This window comes from Syzygium oleosum, unplaced genomic scaffold, assembly GCF_021117445.2.
Source record: "Syzygium oleosum isolate NSW1041296 unplaced genomic scaffold, Sole_v2.1 Sole_v2.22, whole genome shotgun sequence".
Classification (NCBI taxonomy): Eukaryota; Viridiplantae; Streptophyta; class Magnoliopsida; order Myrtales; family Myrtaceae; genus Syzygium; species Syzygium oleosum.
In genome coordinates this window covers 539112-557742 of record NW_026607506.1, presented here as the reverse complement: position 1 = coordinate 557742, position 18631 = coordinate 539112, and the positions used below count along the sequence as shown (strand labels likewise).

Genomic DNA, 18631 nt, shown 5'->3' with positions numbered 1-18631 from the left:
TGCACAGCAGCCCCACCCCCACCTCCAGTCCTCCTCCTCCAAATCCCTCCTTCCCCCCTCTCCCCTCTGCCTCCTCCGGTCTTTCCCTTTTCTCCTTCGCCCGCCTCCCGTCTTCCCAGATCTGACCCCCGCCGCCGACGCCGATGCCGATGCCCCCTCCTCCTCCCCCCTCGCTACCCTGCGCCTCCTTCCCTTTTCTCCTTCGCCCGCCCCCCGTCTCCCCAGATCTGACCCCCGCCGCCGCCGCCCATGGCTGCAACTGCCGACGCCCCCTCCTCCTCCCCTCCTCACGACCCCGCCTAGCCCCCGGAGGAGGAGGACCCCGGCTCCTCCTCCCCATCCCCGTCCCCGTCCCCCTCACCCTCCCCCTCCCGGCCCCCTCCTTCTCCCCCTCGCCACCACCCCCGTCTCCCGCTTCATCTCCTCGCCGCCTTGAACCCCGCCTCCGCCACCGTGGCCAAGGCCGCGAAGCCCGAGCGACGACCGACGGAGGACCAGGCCTGCAATTTTTATTTTATAATTTATTTTATTAATTTTTAAATTACGAACCGGAACCGGCCCGGAACCGCCCCTTGTGGTTCAGGTTCCGGTTCCGGTTCATACATGGCCACGAACCGGAACCGGCGGTTCCTGAACCGGAACCGGCAGTTCCTGAACCGTGGCCATGTCTACATGCAACTCTCATCCGCTCATCGCAAAACAATGTGAAAAGAACACAAACTCAGGTCCCATGCGGTGGTAGAGAGAAGAAAATAGATTAACGAACGTGAATGCAGATAAGTTCGGGGCACTGTAATGGATGCCGGCAATTAGAGCAAAGGAAGACAAAAGAATAGATGATGGAGGATCATCCAAGTCAATAGCAAAATGCTCAAAGACACATATCCCCCAAGGTAGACAGAGAGTTATAAAGATAGACTTCAACGATGCAATGTATGATGATGATTGTAATCAAGTAAAATGCCCTCATAAAATAGCAGAAACAACAATTTCCAATTGAGCTCTCCTTGAGTTCTGAAGATGTTTAAGAAAAAAAAAGAACAGTTCAACTTGGTTGGGATATTAACCAAACAGACAATGTGATGCTGGAATGGAACTAAGACATAACGATTTGTAGCATAAACTGTCGCCGCCCGTGAACCCTTCCAACCATCTGATCTCTGTAACTATACGACTATTTTCTGGCAGACAGGATAATATGACCAGTACTACAATATATCATCCTCGAAAATACAGCAAAGTCCAAGTCGTCGCCATTTCACACACTGCATGCAATGTAATTGCCATCTCAATCCAATGATTCAACTACAACTACTATTATTAAGGAGAAATGCCAACATGAACAGACAAAAACTTCGGCAAAAAGAAAAAATTAATCGGAGATATGCTACCCAACAAGAGTTATCAGCTATTAATGTGCAATATCATATAAAAGCAAAGACCCTTTGAAAACTGGAAAAGTGCTTATAGAAATGAAGCTAGACAATCATAACAAACAAACAACCACAGAGCGAAAACTAGCAATTTAACTATATCACATCAGGAGCTTTCATATGTACCTTGTTACATAAAGACCTCTGTGCCGAAAAGTTTATATGATTGGCACAGAGGACAAAATCTGACCTTACTCTCGCAGTCCTTACATACACAGAGATGCTGACAAGGTAACAACAGCATGCTTACTGTGTTAACTCTGCAAACCTTACAACTCATTGATTCCTGAGAGCTAGTTTTCTCTTTGCCCAGCAGGCTGTGGAAATCCATGGCATGGCCATTGGAGCAAGAAGCTGTATCATTGACCTCACTGTCACCACACCCTTCTTTACTATCTCTACTTTGAGCATAAATCTGCTGCAAGTTATAGTTGATGGTAGCAATCATGTTCTCACTGTTAATAGCCCGATGCTGCCAAGCACCTACTTCGAAAGTTAACTGCTTTATGCGTTCTTCAAGCTCTTCATTCTTCTTGTTAATGCTTTCGACCTCTGCTTCCTTCGCCCCTAGTTTCTGAATTACTTGGTCTTCCAGAAGAGAGAGAGTCTGGAGTTGGGTAGATCTGATCTTCTGAAGGACACTTTGCCGCATTCGATCGATCTAAAAACAAAGATGTCAGACTCGTTCAAGCACAAAGAAATTGATCTATGAAAACAATGCTCATGGGTTGAAGAAATCGGACAAAAGAACAACACTAGAAAAGGGAGCAGAAGAAATTGAAGCAGTGAATAGTATTGTTCCAATTGTCACCCGACAAGAAGTGCTCTCATCGATACTGACAGCAACAAAACCCAGGCTGACAGAACAATCCATAAAACAATCAATAAAAGAGTCCACAGTCCAATTTAACCAAATCCAGTATAAATATCAGAGATTATCAAGAAGAAACTGCAACCAAATAGCTTCACTTACAACTAAGGGCCTGTTTGTGTCGGCTTCAGTGAACTTTTTTGCTTTCCCCAAAAATTAAAATATTAATCGAATTAAAAATTTATAGAAAAAAATTATATGTGAATCCACATGTCGACATTGCATTTTGTGAAATTTTCAAGTGCTTATTTTAAGATTTAAAAAAAGTAAAAATGTGTGAGCCACAAGATTTTAATCAAGCAAAGGAGGACATTCACTCATGTTTCTTAAAGATGAAGATGAGGAATTATTGGTCATCATTCCATAAAATGAGCTTCCACACTTCTATTTGTCACAATGCAAAAGATTGATGTCACAACTAAGAGGACAATCATTCCAGTTTCTTAGACTAAATGATGAAACCCGGCCTATAGAAGTATAACAAGGGCCTCATGTTAGAGAACCCAATTATCTGCAATCATGGAAATCCTTGCATCAATCGACAATCTAACGCTCAGTATAGTAGGAGGGATTGGTAGGAAAGAGAGAGGATTTTCATATGATCGTGCCTTTAATTGGAATGACAAAGATGTAGCGAGAAGAAAAGAAAGTATTTATGCAACTTATAAAGAAATTTCTTCTTTACTGTGGACACCATTATTTTAAAAGATATCCGGGTCATTTTGCATTCATTTCCATTCCTTCCACTTAGTTAGCATCCAAACAACATTTTAACTCAATCTCTCTATTTCCTTTTTTTTTTTTATTTCTTTTGTAATTATCTGAATCCTTCTTATTCCCTCCTAATCATTCCTTCCAAACTAAGTGTCATGGTGAGAAAAATTTTACCAGCAAGCCACAAATTTTTGTAAACATGGAATTACCAAATCAATCCTCTGTTTCGTATAAAACCAGACAAAAGCTAATAATGCCAATATAAACGCAACACCTGAAGTTTAAGAAATCGGCTGGTCTCGACATCAAGCTGGTGTAATTCGCGATCAACATCGTCCCCAATAAGAGATACCAGCGCAGAGTCTCCCGTAGACAGCAGCGGGCGGTTATCGAGAGACAAACCTAAGCCCACCGAGATTGGCCGTGCTTGCAGCAGATCAAGAGAGGATACTTGTGACGTGTTATCCAGAAAGTCCCGCTCTTTCAGCTTCTTCCTCTTTGGTTCCAGCCCATAATCATACTGCAAATCAGCTCCTCCATCACCTCCATCCGTGGCAGTGGCACACATAGGAATCGGCGCAAAGACAAGACCATTTACTGAAACCAAAACCATACGTGGCAAGTAGTAAATGAACCCACAGGTTTAATAGACAATACCCACATGGAAATTATTCAGTACACCCAACAAAAGCGCCTGTCCGACACAAATTATGAACCGATCACTTTAGCCCATCGCACTCTTGCTAGTACTATGCCGGTATTTAGAGAGTTATTATTGAACAAACCAATTTCTTGCAGGTCCGTCCAAGATTACGAACTATCCGAAAACCAAACTTAATCATACTCCCCTCATTTCGGCTGCCAAATTAGCAAAGAATCAAGCCCACATTGAGCTCACGCGAGCCCAAAAAGACAAGAACCCTAAAGTTTCTCTTTTTCTCCCAATTAGGTCACAATACGAAAGAGGGCTCAATCCCAATTCCCATTCCACAGCGAAAAAACAAGCTTCCCCAATCAAACAAAAACGAAACGAAAAAACCCAAAGGCCGAGACGGCGGAATTCCTCACCTTCGGGGACGTACGGAGGATGCCGAGACTGATCCTGCGCATCCCCCGGCACGTAGTAGACGGGCGTCGCGACCGGAGCGTCCACCGGGTACGAATTCCTGCGGGGGTGAAAAGGAGACCGCGAATCAAGACAAGAATCGACGATGGATCCGAAGATGGTACGATGATTCCGAAGAGCAGGAGAGGCGGTTCTTACCGGAAGGCGTCGGGCGGCTGCTCCTGGTTCTGCCGCGGGGCTCGGTGATGGGATTGTTGGAGAAACGCCATGGGAGAGAAGCGAGGGAGGAAGGAAGCTTGTCCCCGTCGACGAAGGGGAGGAGGGGAGTAAATGGTTAGGTTTCGGGATTAGTTTAATTTCGGGAATATAATCGGGGTATTCTAATTTCTAAATTTTTGGGAAATCGCATTCGGCCAAAAAAAAAAAAAAATTGGGAAATTTAAAAATTGAAGGGGTATTGGGGGATTTTTGGGATTGAGAGAGTTTTTATATTTTTTTTTCCAAGAATCAGTTTAGCTCAATAAAAAATTATCAAGTTTGAAAATCAAAATTGTTTCTGATGAAATCTTTATGGGATATGCTTTCATTTTATTATGGGAATTATTCGATTGACATTGAGAAATTTGTGTAAATCTCTTGGGATATTTATATCTATGTCGATTCTTGGGAAAAGAGACCCCCGCGTGTAATGTCCACATTTAGATGCTATTCATGTGTACAGAGAAGGCGGTCAGTCGGTGCGCCGATTGATTTGCGAATTTTGTTGTAACACTGGGATTGAATATATTCTCAGCTACATGCCGTCATGAGATTTAATTCACATATTATTATGTGGTCAAATTAGTATTTATGCACTGTCGACATTTAAGTTTTTGCTTAAAAATTTCTCATGCATTTCATAAAAATAAGGGATTGGATCAAATAGAAGTTGACCCATAAATATGAATATCATATCGCATAATTATTCATTCATGTCATTTATTGCATTTAGATACTAGAAACAATTTTAGGAATAGCATGACCACATTGAGTTAAATATAAGCCTGGTTACGAATTTCATTTAAATTGGTCATAGGGAATGGCATGAAGTGCGGCCATTTTTTATAAAAAAAAAGGGTTCAAAGTGAATCTTATTTCAAATAAGGGCATAAAATAGCCAAATCAATCTCCAATAAAGGCCTGAGCTCATGGCCGAATGCTCACGGACGGGATTTTTCGGCCACCGAATTAGGGGCACTATTAGGGGTGTCAAAAGTACCTGCTCAAGCATGACCCGACCCGAACCGACCCGATCCAAACAGGGAATTTTCATATTGGGTCGGGTTGGCCTTAACTTGTTTGGGTAACAATAAAAACAAGGCTTAAACTTGTTTTGAATCTACCCGAGTCCGCTCGAAATAAGCCCACCCGAAACAAACAAGAGCCATTTGTCCTTCTTGTTCCAAGCGCGCCGGAAACCCTATCATCTTCTTCCAAAGCTCCGGATCGGCAACTGGCGATTGAGTAGTGCAACACGAAGGCAACTGGCGGACTCCGAAACCCGAAACCCATACAAATAAGTAGATGTGGACTACTAATTTCTCTCGTCATTGCACTTGCAGCCGGACTCCGAAACCCAGTTGCTCACTATTTAGTTTGAATGGAATGGGATTCTCAAATCATTGTGAAGTTGTTCATTTACATGAGCTGATCTATACAGAATGCTTCACAAATTATACCGATAAGACTAATCCTAACTGCTATAGCAGTTTCTGTCGTCTGACTAATTCTTTGCTGATTTCAGATCTTATGACAATGTTGAAACATCCAATTGAATTCAAATGAAATGTTCGAATAGTTATTTGACTGGACATTAGAGACATTTTCCCTTGAGATCACTGGTTTGTCATTTTTTCTCTATTGGGCATGGGTAGATGCGAGAGTGCATGATCTTATCATCATCTACTTCTGTACTTCTTTGTTTGAACAGGCAAACAAGACAACCCAAGTTCTGTTTTTGGGGTGTCCTTCTTAAGAGAAGATGTAGGTGGTCAAGTAAAAATCTAAAACACGAACCCGACCCGAACACGACCCGACCCGATCGCGCAGCTATATCATGTTCGGGTCTTGTTTCGGATCGGGCCAAGCAAGCATATGCATTATTTCGGGTCGGGTCGGGTATCATGAAAACCCGACCCGACCCGTTGACACCCCTAGGCACTATGTTAAAAGAAAATGCAATCTCTAAAAATTAAAAACCGTCTATTGCTTTCCAAATAGGACGGTTGTTTCCACTTGTGAGGACTATAACGCGTTGTTTAATGACCCGGTTTACCCACACATCTCTTGTCCCTCCTCAGTTTATTTTTTCTTCCCGGAGAAGGACCGGAACATCTTTTTATTTCGACATCACAAAGTCCGAATGAAGCGTTTTAAGGACATGCTCGTGTCCATTCTTTCTTTCTTTCCCGGGTGTGATTCTATTCGCATGTTTCTTTTGCCGTTTATCTCTCTCTCCGTCTCTGTCGAATCGGCTCAGGGAAGTCTCTGGCGAATGGCGAGTCGAGCAAGACTGTGTCAAGATTGGGGAGATTGGATAGAAATCTTTAACCCATCAACGAGCAGAAACCAAGCAAAAGAGTAAAACATCACTGTTTGCACAAAAAGGAAAAAACAGAGCAAAAAAAGGGCCGCGGCGAGAAGAGCTGTATATTGCAAGAACAGGACAGGAGGGAGACTTGCAGAATGGTGAGATGCCAAGGTGGGGAGCGGTGAGAGAAGGATGATGCGAAGGGCTTGAGAGCTTTACTAATGTCGTTGAAAAAAATCTTGTGTTTTTATCAAAAGAAGAAAAGTATACAGGATCACCGAAGAAAGAGAGGAGGAAGAGCCGGCGACCGTTGGCAATTTAAACTCCCGCTCCTAGTCCTTCCCTCTCGCCATCGCTCCGGTGCCTTGCGTAGGTGATGGAGCTTTCTCACATCGCTCGCTGTTTATTTCGGGCTGCTAAATCCAGGCGCTACGACGGCAGAGGCTCCGGCGAGTCCCGGCAGAGACAGCCACAAGAGTGGTGACCGCAGCCCTCCCTACGGCGTTCGCGAGCAGGTCCCTACGGCGTTCGCGAGCAGGATAGGTATCTCCCTTTCGCCAACATTAGGCCACATCCTGAAGAAGGTCCTCCCCACCAATGGCAAGATCACCGAGGACGTTAAGGAGACCGTGCAAGAGCGAACCTCCGAGTTTCATTAGCTTCATCACCAAAGAGTCAGTTACTTTGAAAGTTTCTGTTTTCCGATGGAAATGCGATTCCAATTCAATGAGTATATATGTGTGTGTATGTTTTTTTTTCTTTTATTAGATGCGTAGGGCGAGTGAAAGTGTCAGAAGGTGCGAATCCCTCAAGCAAATCTTCCTTCGAAGTCACGACGAACACATGCTATCGCATCCTTCCATGTATGATCCATCGATGTTCATCTTCGGCACTGCTGGTTCCGGCGGTCTCCATTTCATGGCTGAGTCCTCTGATTTTCGACCTCTCTCTTTTGCGCCTCTATTCCATTTTGAGTAGTTTTGATACATGGCAATGGCTGAAGCGCTTCTACTGGTTGGTTCTGGGTGCTGGTTCTTGAAGACAGAGGAGTTACGAGCAAGCCAGATATTCTAAAGCACGACTGATATAAGCTCGAAAGGTTGAGACTTTGAGGCAAACTTTCTGTAGTTCAACACCCATTCTTCGATTCTGATAACATGCTGATTTGAGAACTGAGTGTCGAATTCGGTATTTGACAAGACCTGTTTTTACCATTGACAGAGAAGGAATAAGTGTTCCACCGTCTCGGGCTCCTTTCGGCACAGGGTTCATAACGGCTCAGGTGTCATCTTTCTCTAGGACAAATTTACTTTGGTTGATAGGGCATTTGACAAAAACCCCACATAAAAAGTCTGATTTTGGGAATTGTTTTCAGTTTCCATACCTTGTTCCAGAGAGATTTTGGGGTCCGGGAGGAAGATGATTGTTGGTCTGTCTAAGTTGATCGTAGCCAAGTAGATTCCTGACCGAGTGCATGTCCAGACTACCTTATCCCCCGTTAAGGTAGTTTACAGAGAAATTGCTAAAATATCATTCATTGTTCGCTCATCGTAGTTGTTCTGTAGTAAACTGTTCATTCTATTGTGCCTCCTCTGTGTTAATCAATTCTGCCACCATACGATGTTCATGATTTTAATTTGCTGTCCATTTCCAACTTCACCATCTCATTTCCTTCTAAACGGCATCTCTACCCATTATTAGACTTTGCTATGCCCACGATGAGTGAGCGCCATTCCCTGCATGCCAGAAATCACAATGCGAGAAATAAAGTCCTTTCAGCACTTTGCTTCATTCTGCATTCGGGGCTTAACTCTCCAAACTTGTTTACCCAATATAGCTTTGATGAAGGTGAGTAGGTCTCTAAAGCCCAAACCTCCTCTGTCTTTCGTCTGTTTCAGTGTCCACCGTTTCTTCCAATGTAGGCCAGCTTCGGAAACATGTGTTTTCCACCAGAAAGATGCTATCTTTGCTCTATAGCTCCACATATGGAGATTGGAATCTTGAAGATCGACATAGCATATTGTCGCAATGCCTACACCATTGCTTTAATCAATATCTCATTTCCAGCTTTAGAAATAAACTTTTCATTCCATCATTCCAACTGCATGTTTACTCTTTCCATAGGCCCGTTTGGTTTAGCGTTCCCTCAAAAGTCCCTTGGGAAAATGCTAGGGCGTTTGGCAAGAATTTTATCAATGGGCTTTCAGTCGAAAGCTAGCATTGGGAATGCTCAAAGCTCAAAACTGGTCCGGATTAGCTTTGAGCTTTCAATATTTGGAAAATGTTGAAATCAATTTTTTTTCTTTCCAAACTGCCTTCACTTATTCTTTAATATTCCGATTTTGCCCCTCATTATTACTGTTCATCTTCTTTATGCAAGGGAGGCCGGCAAGGGTGGCCAACGACATCGGATTTGGACGGCGAAGGGCCGGCGAGGTCACTCGACCCAAGCGACGGGGCTAAAGGTCGCGCACTCCGCCTCAGCACTGGCAGCTCGGTCGCAGTGACCTCGCGAGGGCCGCTGGTCACTTCGACCCTCGGCGAGATAGCCACACTGGTCGCGCGACGGCGACGCCGAGGTCACGCTACCCGATGCGGCGCTCGCCGACGGCCGTAGCCCTTTGCTGGCTATAGCGAAAGGTAAGCTTTTTTTTAATAAAAAAGAAAATCCCAAAACCCTTTGCAAAAAAAAAAAATAGCCAAACACTACTTAAATCAAAATAGCTTCAATAAGGATTTTTTACCAAATGTCATTTACATTTTCTGAGGAGGCTTTAACCTAAATGTATTTATATTCCCCCGATGCTTATTTGCAAAGTTGAACCAAACGGGCGCATAATCCATACAAACATCCGCTACTTCTTAGGGTGGCCCAAGTCCAAAGCGATACCCAAGAACTTTCCCGTTTTGGTGTTTTCTGGGATTCTCATTTCTAGAGCCATGTTCTCCCCAACTGATTTGGACATCCAGCACTGAAATACATTCCTGGTTTGTTCGGATTGATCTCCTAGTCCGTAGCAAAGCAATATTGATGTAGGGTAGAAGCTAGGTTTTGACATTCTCTAAACTTCTAACATGACCAGGATAGCCATCTCCAAAAACATCGAATCAGCTTTTAGGAAACCCATTCAAAGATGTAGGCCTTCATTTCATATGTTGAATGGCCCAAATTACTATCTCCTCTTCTTGAGTCTGATGCCCTTGAAACTTTCATCCTCAACTGCACTCTTCATCAGGAAAGAGAGCACATTTGACGTGACTTTGGAAATGATTTTTCTGCTGAAATTGCATAGACTGATCGGCTGAAATTGATCTATCTTCTTTGGATTGAGGTTTTTGGGCATTAAAGCAACATCGGTTTTATTCAAGTTTGGGTATGAAGTACCAGTATCAAAGAACGATATGACTAGATTGAATACACAATTTGAATGATTTCCTACTGAGAGACTATGGTAACACACTGCATGACCCATGATAGCCATCTTCCATTGAATCCCAACTTCAACAAGAAGGCTTTTAGGAAATCTCATTCAACCATGTCGTAGGCCTTCTTTTCATATCTAGCTTCAGAATGGCCCAAAATTTCTTTTTCCTCTTCTTGATTCTAAGTCGGTGAAGTACCTATTGAACCACTAAGATATTGTCTTGGATCTGTCTACTGCTCACAAAGGCACTTTGCTCCATTGCTATCAAGTCAGAAGCCATAGTTTTAGACGATTTGACGTGACTTTGGAAATGATTTTTCAGCCGAAATTACATAGACTGATGGGCTGAAATTGATCTATCTTCTTTGGATTGAGGTTTTTGGGCATTAAAGCAACATGGGTTTTTATTCAAGAATATTTGGAATGAAAGTACTTTTCATATTTTCAAAGAAGGATATGACTAGATAATATTTTTTATTAAAATATATATTTTTATTTTTTTTTTTTGCCATGGTTCTGCCGGCCATGGCCGGTAAAATAATTTTTATTAAATTTTTTTTATTAAAAATATACATTTTTATTTTTTGGATCCATCTGGTCCTGGTGCTTTCAACGCACCTAGTTGAAAAGTAGCCTCCTTTACTTCCTGCATAGTCACTCCTCTCAACAGACTTTGATTCATATGATCCGTTACCAAACTGAGGCATTGGTCTAGCACTAGCTGGAAGTTCCTTGCAATCACAATGCTGTATAATGACCGGAAGAAAGCCATTGTTGTTTTTTTTTTCAACCGTTCCGCTTCTTGGCACTATTTTTCTTCAGTTAATTTAAGGGCAGAGATTTTGTTTTTTGTTTCCTCTGAGTTGTGGTTGCATGGAAATACTGTGTATTCTTATCACCCCATTTCAGCCAGTTGATTCTTAAACGCATACCCCATTACATTTCTTCTTGTTTCCATAGGTTCTTTATTTGCAAGTTTAGTTGTTGTACCCTCTTCATGTTGTGATTTAGTGTCTAAGAATTGGTTATCTCCTGGATCTCCCTTTTCAGAAAATTGATTTGGCGTTAGGCATTGGAGAATTTCTTCTTGCAGCACCGCTTTAAAGCTTCCGATACTTTCTGTAATTTCTAGTGTAAATGTGCATTTTCTAATTCCTGAAGGCTCCACACCGAGTGTACAACCTGTTCACATTCTGCATCTTTCAACCAAAATGCTTCAAATTTGAATTCCCTTTGCCTTTAACCTGATTCTGACGAGAGTGATACCAACAAGGGGCTGGTCCGAACCAATAGTAGGTAAAGCATAAACTTCAGCACTTGGGAATATCAATCTCCATTCTACATTGCATGGAGATCTGTCAAGTCTTTCTTTGACAAGATCATCCCCATCCTTGTTATTCACCCATGTAAAAGTGCTTCCCTTGCATTCTAGATCCATAAAAGATTAGTCATTAATAAAATCAAGAAACGCGGCTAACTTGTAGTTTCCAGCCATCCATCTTCCAATCTTTTTCCAGGGATACAAATTTTCATAAGAATCACCCATGCAAATCCAAGAGATCTGGTTTGAGTGACTCTTTGTAGCTCTTCCCAAAGGTGCAACCGTTCTTGGTATACAGTTGTTGCATGCACAAAGGTAATTCTCGTATGTTTTTTAATGTCATTTTCTGTGCACATTAAGTCAATAGCCTCAGATGAAGCCTGCTCCACATACAAAGATACCTCATCAGTCCAAGAAACTGCTAATCCCCCTCCAAGTTCTGTTGGGTTCACCACAACACTATTCTGAAAATTCAGTCGTCTCTTTATACTCTAAAGTACTACTACTTGGTTTTTTGTTTCCATCAGAAAGATGACACTAGGCCGTTCCTGAGCCACTAAGGCTCTTAATGCCTAGAATATCTGGGGTGTGCTAAACCCCTAACAATTCCTGCTTAATATTTTCATGGGAAACTGGTAGCTTTTTAGGGCTAGCCATTAAAGCCCATGTCTGTGAGTCATTCAAAACATGTATCAGAGTCTCTAAGAGTTGGGTCTCATCCAAGGTAAGAGAGCTTACCTTCTGGATTGCATAAGGATTGTACCTTCTCTGGTTTTCTGGCGTGCTAGTTTCGTTTTCTTGCTGCTGTTCTTATGAGTTTCTTTTGGGGCCTCAGCAATCACTTTTGTATGAGCTGGGATCATGCTCAGCATCAAGTTCTGTTCTGGAATGTGACCTAAGGAGGTGCCACCCATCCCTATCCACTCTTCCTCCTGCACATACAGTTGTCCTCTCTTGCTCTGCATTTTCCCAGCATTGGGGATCAAAAGGCTCTTTCCCCTGGGATCATAGGACACTAGTTGCAGCATAGGGTTCGGTTCTCAGGAGTTACCTCATCCTTCGTGCTTGCATCCTCTGGTCTAGCGTAGAACAGTTTCTAGAGTGGGTTGTATTCCCTTGCTTCAGCTCTTAACAAGTGACCATAGCGGCCTGGATCATCTGTCATATGCCTGCTTTTATCAGCGTGTTCCTTCTCACAAAACTTTGCAAAATGCCCAACCAAGGTAGAACCGTGACCAACCCAGGAAATCGCCGCTGTCCATCGTCGTCCACAAATTTAACTAGGTGAGAACCTGCACTTTCCTTGCATTTCGATCACGCCTATTTCTTAATCGATCGTCGGTGAACTTCTACTTTTGTAGTTTGGTCGAATCGCCTTGAACTTGGGCTCCTTAGTTAATGTCGAGATCGTGCATCTTCATTCCGAGATTCTATGGGAGAGAACTTTGTCTTGTCTGAATGCGCTTAGATGGGCATCTTGTCTGGATGTTCGTGTGAACAAGACTTGGCATTGGTCTTGTGGTTGAAATGGATTCAGTTCGAGCGCTAACTCTTACGCTTTGGCGTAGAAGGTATTCGAAGAGCTCCATGTCCCAGATTTTGTTCATGGAATATAATGATGGGAACTTGGTTGAACAGAGAACAAAGAATTTGAGAAGAAGAGGATAAAGACTCGTCACTACCATATGAATTGAGGCCATTGGATATCAATTTATTGACTTTTACGAATGTTTAGCTACGTATTTCATTGATAATTTTCCCATGGATTTTGTGCGATAAAAATCACACGCACTTGCTATCTAGATTTAATTTATAGGGTGCATTGTTATCTGTTGGGGAAATTGTTCAGTAAGTTCTAAACATATTATACGGATGCCAATTCAGTTTGCCGCGTGCCACGTCAGCGAATTTCACACGAAGGTGTAATATTATACTTGGCAAAATTGAATTATTTATCGCTGAATTGATATTGGAACAATAATGATTAGGTAATTCCCTATACTTGTTCATGTTCACATGTCGAAAGAGTAGTTGGGCACTCGTTCGCGCTTTTTTCACGTGATGTTTGCTGGTTAAAGTATCTTTTTGCATGTTACATTTATACTGGGCGCTCATATGTGCACCATATAGCTTAAATTTCTCATTTTAAGTCACATTTAGCATCCTAATTGTAATTCTAATGATAGAGTGCTTTTGGTTCAGTTTTTGGCATTTGAAGAAATGTAAAGGACTTTAGTTTAAAGGGTTTTCCACGAAAAGCAAAGACTGTTTGGTAAGCTGTAGTATGTAATTAAAAAGCACGTTGAGAAGCAATTTTATGAGAAAGACCATTTGATGGAAACGCATTCAAAATGTCCTTTGATATGACCAATTTACCAAGTTGCAATCGATAGGACGGGGAGAGCTCGTGCTAGACTTAGGCACCGCCTGGCGAGAGGAACCGTGCGCGCCCGCTTGGGGGATATCACCTCGGTAGGGTTGGGACATGAAGTCAGAGAGAATTTCTTATCACGCACGTCTCGTCCTCTTCTATTTCAATTCTTGTCTCGGCGACCAAACGCAGATCAGATGCCCCATTACAAAGAAGCTACACAAATTATGGGGCAAAACTAAACACGAGAAAATTCTCTTAAACAAAAAAAGAAAAAACAATTCCATTTGACTTCACGTCTGTACACGAGATGAGCCGGTGACATATTTAAAAAAGCAACAAGACAATGATGCTTCCAGTAAAACAATGGGATCCATACTTTGTCCCATATTTTTTTTTTTTGAAAGAAAAAACTTATTCGTCCATCATCGCCATATATTAAATAGAAGAAGAAAAGAATACACAGAAAATAAAGGAGCGGCCACCGCCACTCCCGGTCACCAGGTCACACCCCCCACCGCACCGAACCGCGGGGCACTCCGGGCAGCCCAAAAAGTCCAAAACCGCGTCACCCGTTCCCTGCCCGAACCACCCTTGACCTGCCCGCTTAGCTGTAATTAACAACCCAAAAAGAAAGAAAGAAAGAAGGAAGAAAAAAAGAAAAAAAGACAAACAAATTTTTCTACTTCTTTTTTCTCAGCTGAATGTGCAAGATTTGGCCAGGGAGATCGCCACGTTGAGCTTCTTGGGATCGAAGGTGACGGAGCAGTCGATCTGCTTGGAGAACTTGGGCTTGACCAGCTTCCCCAGGACGTAGGCTTTGGATCGGACGGCGAAGCTCAGGCCGAGGGGCACGGGCACGGTCGGCACGTCCGACGAGCTGCTCAGCCCAGATCCGCTCCCGTACAGGGGGATCTGGTCGCCGATCACCGACACCGACGCCACTCTCTGGCTCTTCCTTCCCTGATAGAACTTCTTCAGCTGCAACAAAAGAAACAAAAAAAAAACCCAGTTGGAAATGACCGAGATTAGTCGACGTAAATGAACGGAGCAGTAGAAATCTGTTGAATTTCGACTGGGGTCCGGCGGGCTCTTACAGTGCCGGAGGCGATTGTGAGCTTGGAGTAGGTGAGATCGACCGGCGTCGCCGTGACGTGGACGCCGAAGAACGTGCCGGTGTTGCGGTAGGTGAACTTGACCGTGGAGTTCACGGTGATCATGTCCGTGGTCACTCCGGTACTGTCCGACCCGGCTTGGATCTTGAGCTGCTCGAAGGTAATGCTCTGCAAAAACCCATGAAAGGAATCGATCAAATCCCGACTCGGCCAATTCGCTAGCAAAAATGAGACTCGAGCGTGCGATCCCTCGGACCAATGCTCCGAAAGAAAGAGGCCCCACGAATAAGAAAAGGAAATGTGTTTTAAGTCTGGGAATGGAGCGTACGGACCTTCATGGTGATCTTGGGCTTCTGATTCTTGCTGGCCCCCCAGAGAATGAGAGAGAAGAAGGAGAAGAGGATGAAGAAGCCGAGGACGAAGGCGAGGTAGTAGCACCGGCGAGGCAGGCCCCGCTCGCGGTCCTCGTCCTCGAGGAGCCCCTCCTCCTCGATGATGGCGCACTCCTTCCGCCCGCCGCCGCCCCCCTTCCGGCCGCCGCCGCCGCCGCGGGAGCCGTCGTTGGGGTTGACCTTGCGGGATCCGGGCTTGAGGGACCCGGAGAAGCGGCTGGAGGAGGACTGGCGGGAGTGGCGGCCGACGGAGGAGTGGGAGTGGGGCGGGGACGCGGTGGGGCTGAGGGCCGGCGTGGAGTGGAAGGAGGTGGCGGTCTTCTCGCCGTCGTGGGAGTCGCGGGACGGGCTCTGGACGTAGTAGACGGGCCGGCGCGGGGACCGGGTGGGGGACGAAGGGGCGATGCTGGTGACCTCGGAATCCGTCTTGGCGTGCATCTTGGGGAGGTGGTCGCGTCGGTGGGCAGCCTCGCACAAGTTCCTCTCTCTACTCTCTCTCTCTCTCTCTAGTTCACAGCGTGACAATGAGGATGGGAGGTGACGACTTTAACGGGAGCGAGTTTTCCTCAACTAGGGTTGGGATTAAAATAAAGAGGAGGGGGAATAATTGTGGCTTGAGTGGTGGAGAGAGAGAGAGAGAGAGTGAGTGAGTGGGGAATGACCTAGAGAGAGAAAGCTTCTTTCGCCGCAGAGCGGTGGTGAGTTCTTGCTGGCTGGCTGGCTGGCTGGCGCTCGCGCGGAGGAAAGCGAGAAGAAACGGAGCGAAGGAGGAAGGAGGGGTTGGTCGTTTCTTTTTGTCTCCGACAGCAGTGTTACAGTTGGCACCGTCGGAGGCATCTATGGATTGAGTGTGGCGCACCACATGGGGGGACGAGATTGTTGGCCCCGCCCCCCAAAAAAAAAGAAATTAAGTTTGGCGCTTTTTTAATTTATTATCGTGGCTTTTCCTCGTGCCAAGGTTTTGGTTTAGTGTAGAGTTTTTCTTTATAAGATTCCATGATGCACTCCTGGCCAGATACGGCGGGTCGGTAGGAAATTATTTTGGGTTTCATTTGATTTTCGGAAAATGAATAGTTCAAAAAATATTTTTTTTAAAATGATCTCTTATTTTGCTTACGAAAATAGATCAACGAAAAATATTTTTAATATTTAGACATAAATTATTATCGATGATGAAAATTCTTTTTGTTAACTAATTATTTTAAGCAGCATAAGTGATCATTTTTGGGCAAAAATTATTCAAAATTATTTATTTTTCGCGAAATAGACGGAGTATGATTTTGATTTGGTTTCCATTGCTTGGGAGTTGTGTGACTCATTTGATATGTCTCATCGATGTGGTTTTCACGGTAGGATGAGAATTTCATAATAGGAATTAGCTACGATCATGTCTCCAAATTATGAGAGTGTGACACTTCGTGATTTCGATGATTTTTTTTTATTTTATTTTGCCTAAATAGAATCCACGCAAATCTTCCCTCTATCTTCTCTACCTCTCCTCTTCCCGTGCTCAATCCCAGCAACGACAATTGCCACCTCTCGCCATTGTCATCAGAGGCAAACACCACCACGAACCAAGCTCCTCTCTCTCTCTCTCTCTCTCTCATGGGGCCAAGCATGCGCGCATGTGAGAGAGATGTCAGTTGATTATGATTGCCACAATCAGTTTTAGAGATATATTTAGGAGGCTATATATTTCGCTTGATTGATTATAATTAATATTATGTTACTTTAGATAATTATCCTATAAAGCTTACAAATTGACTCATGTACTCTTAATTTGATAATGAACATAATACTTAATTTTTCTGTTATCACAATTCTCAACTTGGTATTAGGGCCATTATTGTCTGACGAAGAGGCCATTTGAGTCTTTATAAGGTGGTGATCGTAGCATCATTACAACAATCACGCCGGTGTCCATTTTCCATCGAACCCGCCGATCTTGAGTGCTATTCCGACTCTTTTCACTGCTTCTTTCGACAAACCAATACTACCCACTAGACTCGTCGCTCTCAAAAGAGCCAGATCACAAAATTTCCCTACCACCTGTCGCTACACGTGCTTTCATGCGCCACCCTGCGTTACTACGAGTAAGAGTACGCGCCTCCAGCGAGCCGATGCTTTTGAGTGATGTTCCGATGCTATTCGTGGCTAGTTTTGATAAATAAACACCACCATCTACCTTTCCATCCTACGATGAGTCCAACGCCCAAAACTGCGCTGCCAAATTCCGTCGCACGCACCATTGCGGCTGAGATCACTCGTCGCCACGTGCTACATGTGCTTGAAGTGTTTGTCGCTCCACTTATGTCATTACTGACGTCCCTCGAGTGCCATCCACATGCACGTTCTAGTCGCGTCCGCTTGCTACGGGTGCGCATGGAATGCATTCCGGACCCACCCAGACCCACCCAAGACCCTGTTCACCGTACACCCCAAGGCCCGGGCCGGGCCGGGCCGGGCTTCGGGTTTTTTTTTTTTTTTCGCAGATAGTAACATCAAAAGGCAGAAGACAATTCTCCCACGAAATCCAAACGGCCAAACCAGATGAATGTGTTGCTGAACTGTGAAAAACTACCTGCAAAGTGAAAACCATTTTAATTTTGCCAACTTCCTTCACTGCTTGATATCTCTTAATGGTGACTGCAATGTACATTCTCAATTCTCCCACGAAATCCAAACGGCCAAACCAGATGAATGTGTTGCTGAACTGTGAAAAACTACCTGCAAAGTGAAAACCAGGAAGCTAAGCAGAATACAGCCATTCTCTTGTCCACGACGCCAACATGTAGTTGAGAAAGAATTTAACAAGACCAAACTCAAAACTCTTGACAGTTGTTACTAATTTTTTCAACCTCATCATCGCTAAAATGACTACCTTATCACTCTTGGTGTGAGGTAAAAGCATACATAAACTGAACACCTTCAGCAACTTAAAATTTCACAGCCAGAACACCATCAATCGTAGTACGAAGTTCCCGTCAAGAATCCCCACGCTTTCCCACCCCTCCCATTCAACGCCGTCAACTTCTCGTGAACGAGGACAAATTTACAAAGCAAAACCGAAAACATATTGCGGGGACTCAGAGAGCAAAAGGACTTACCAACTCAACGAAACTATAGGATAAAGAAGAAGGCAACCATGCGAACGGAGTTCCTGAACATCCACGGCATGTTGATCCGCTTCCTTTCAATCTGCACCGACACGGAAACAGAACGGCAAGCCTCTTTAAAAAAAAAAGAAAAAAAAAACCCATCAAACGGGGAGACCCCAATTGTAATCCCAGCAACAGGCACCACCCAACGACCCATTCAACACCCACCATCTCCCCCGCACACAGCTCGAATTCA

The 18631-nt window shown here is 44.0% G+C and overlaps 2 protein-coding genes and 1 long non-coding RNA gene across 3 annotated transcripts; all 3 read right to left on the bottom strand.

Moving 5' to 3' along the window:
* Nucleotides 1-1508: 1508 nt before the first annotated feature.
* Nucleotides 1509-4444, bottom strand: LOC115675852 (probable BOI-related E3 ubiquitin-protein ligase 2). The gene is made up of 4 exons (XM_030598632.2): nt 4283-4444; nt 4087-4184; nt 3293-3615; nt 1509-2094 (listed from the first exon to the last, which is right to left on the bottom strand). The coding sequence occupies exons 1-4, from the start codon at nt 4351-4353 to the stop codon at nt 1564-1566; spliced, it is 1023 nt and encodes a 340-aa protein (XP_030454492.2). The 5' UTR covers nt 4354-4444; the 3' UTR covers nt 1509-1563.
* Nucleotides 4445-14123: 9679 nt separating this feature from the next.
* Nucleotides 14124-16055, bottom strand: LOC115675853 (uncharacterized). The gene is made up of 3 exons (XM_056321429.1): nt 15218-16055; nt 14868-15053; nt 14124-14751 (listed from the first exon to the last, which is right to left on the bottom strand). The coding sequence occupies exons 1-3, from the start codon at nt 15713-15715 to the stop codon at nt 14467-14469; spliced, it is 969 nt and encodes a 322-aa protein (XP_056177404.1). The 5' UTR covers nt 15716-16055; the 3' UTR covers nt 14124-14466.
* Nucleotides 16056-17881: 1826 nt separating this feature from the next.
* On the bottom strand, nt 17882-18626 carry LOC115675899 (uncharacterized). Its single transcript, XR_004005087.2, has 2 exons — nt 18385-18626; nt 17882-18004 (listed from the first exon to the last, which is right to left on the bottom strand). It is a non-coding gene; the product is annotated as an uncharacterized LOC115675899 (long non-coding RNA).
* Nucleotides 18627-18631: the final 5 nt, after the last annotated feature.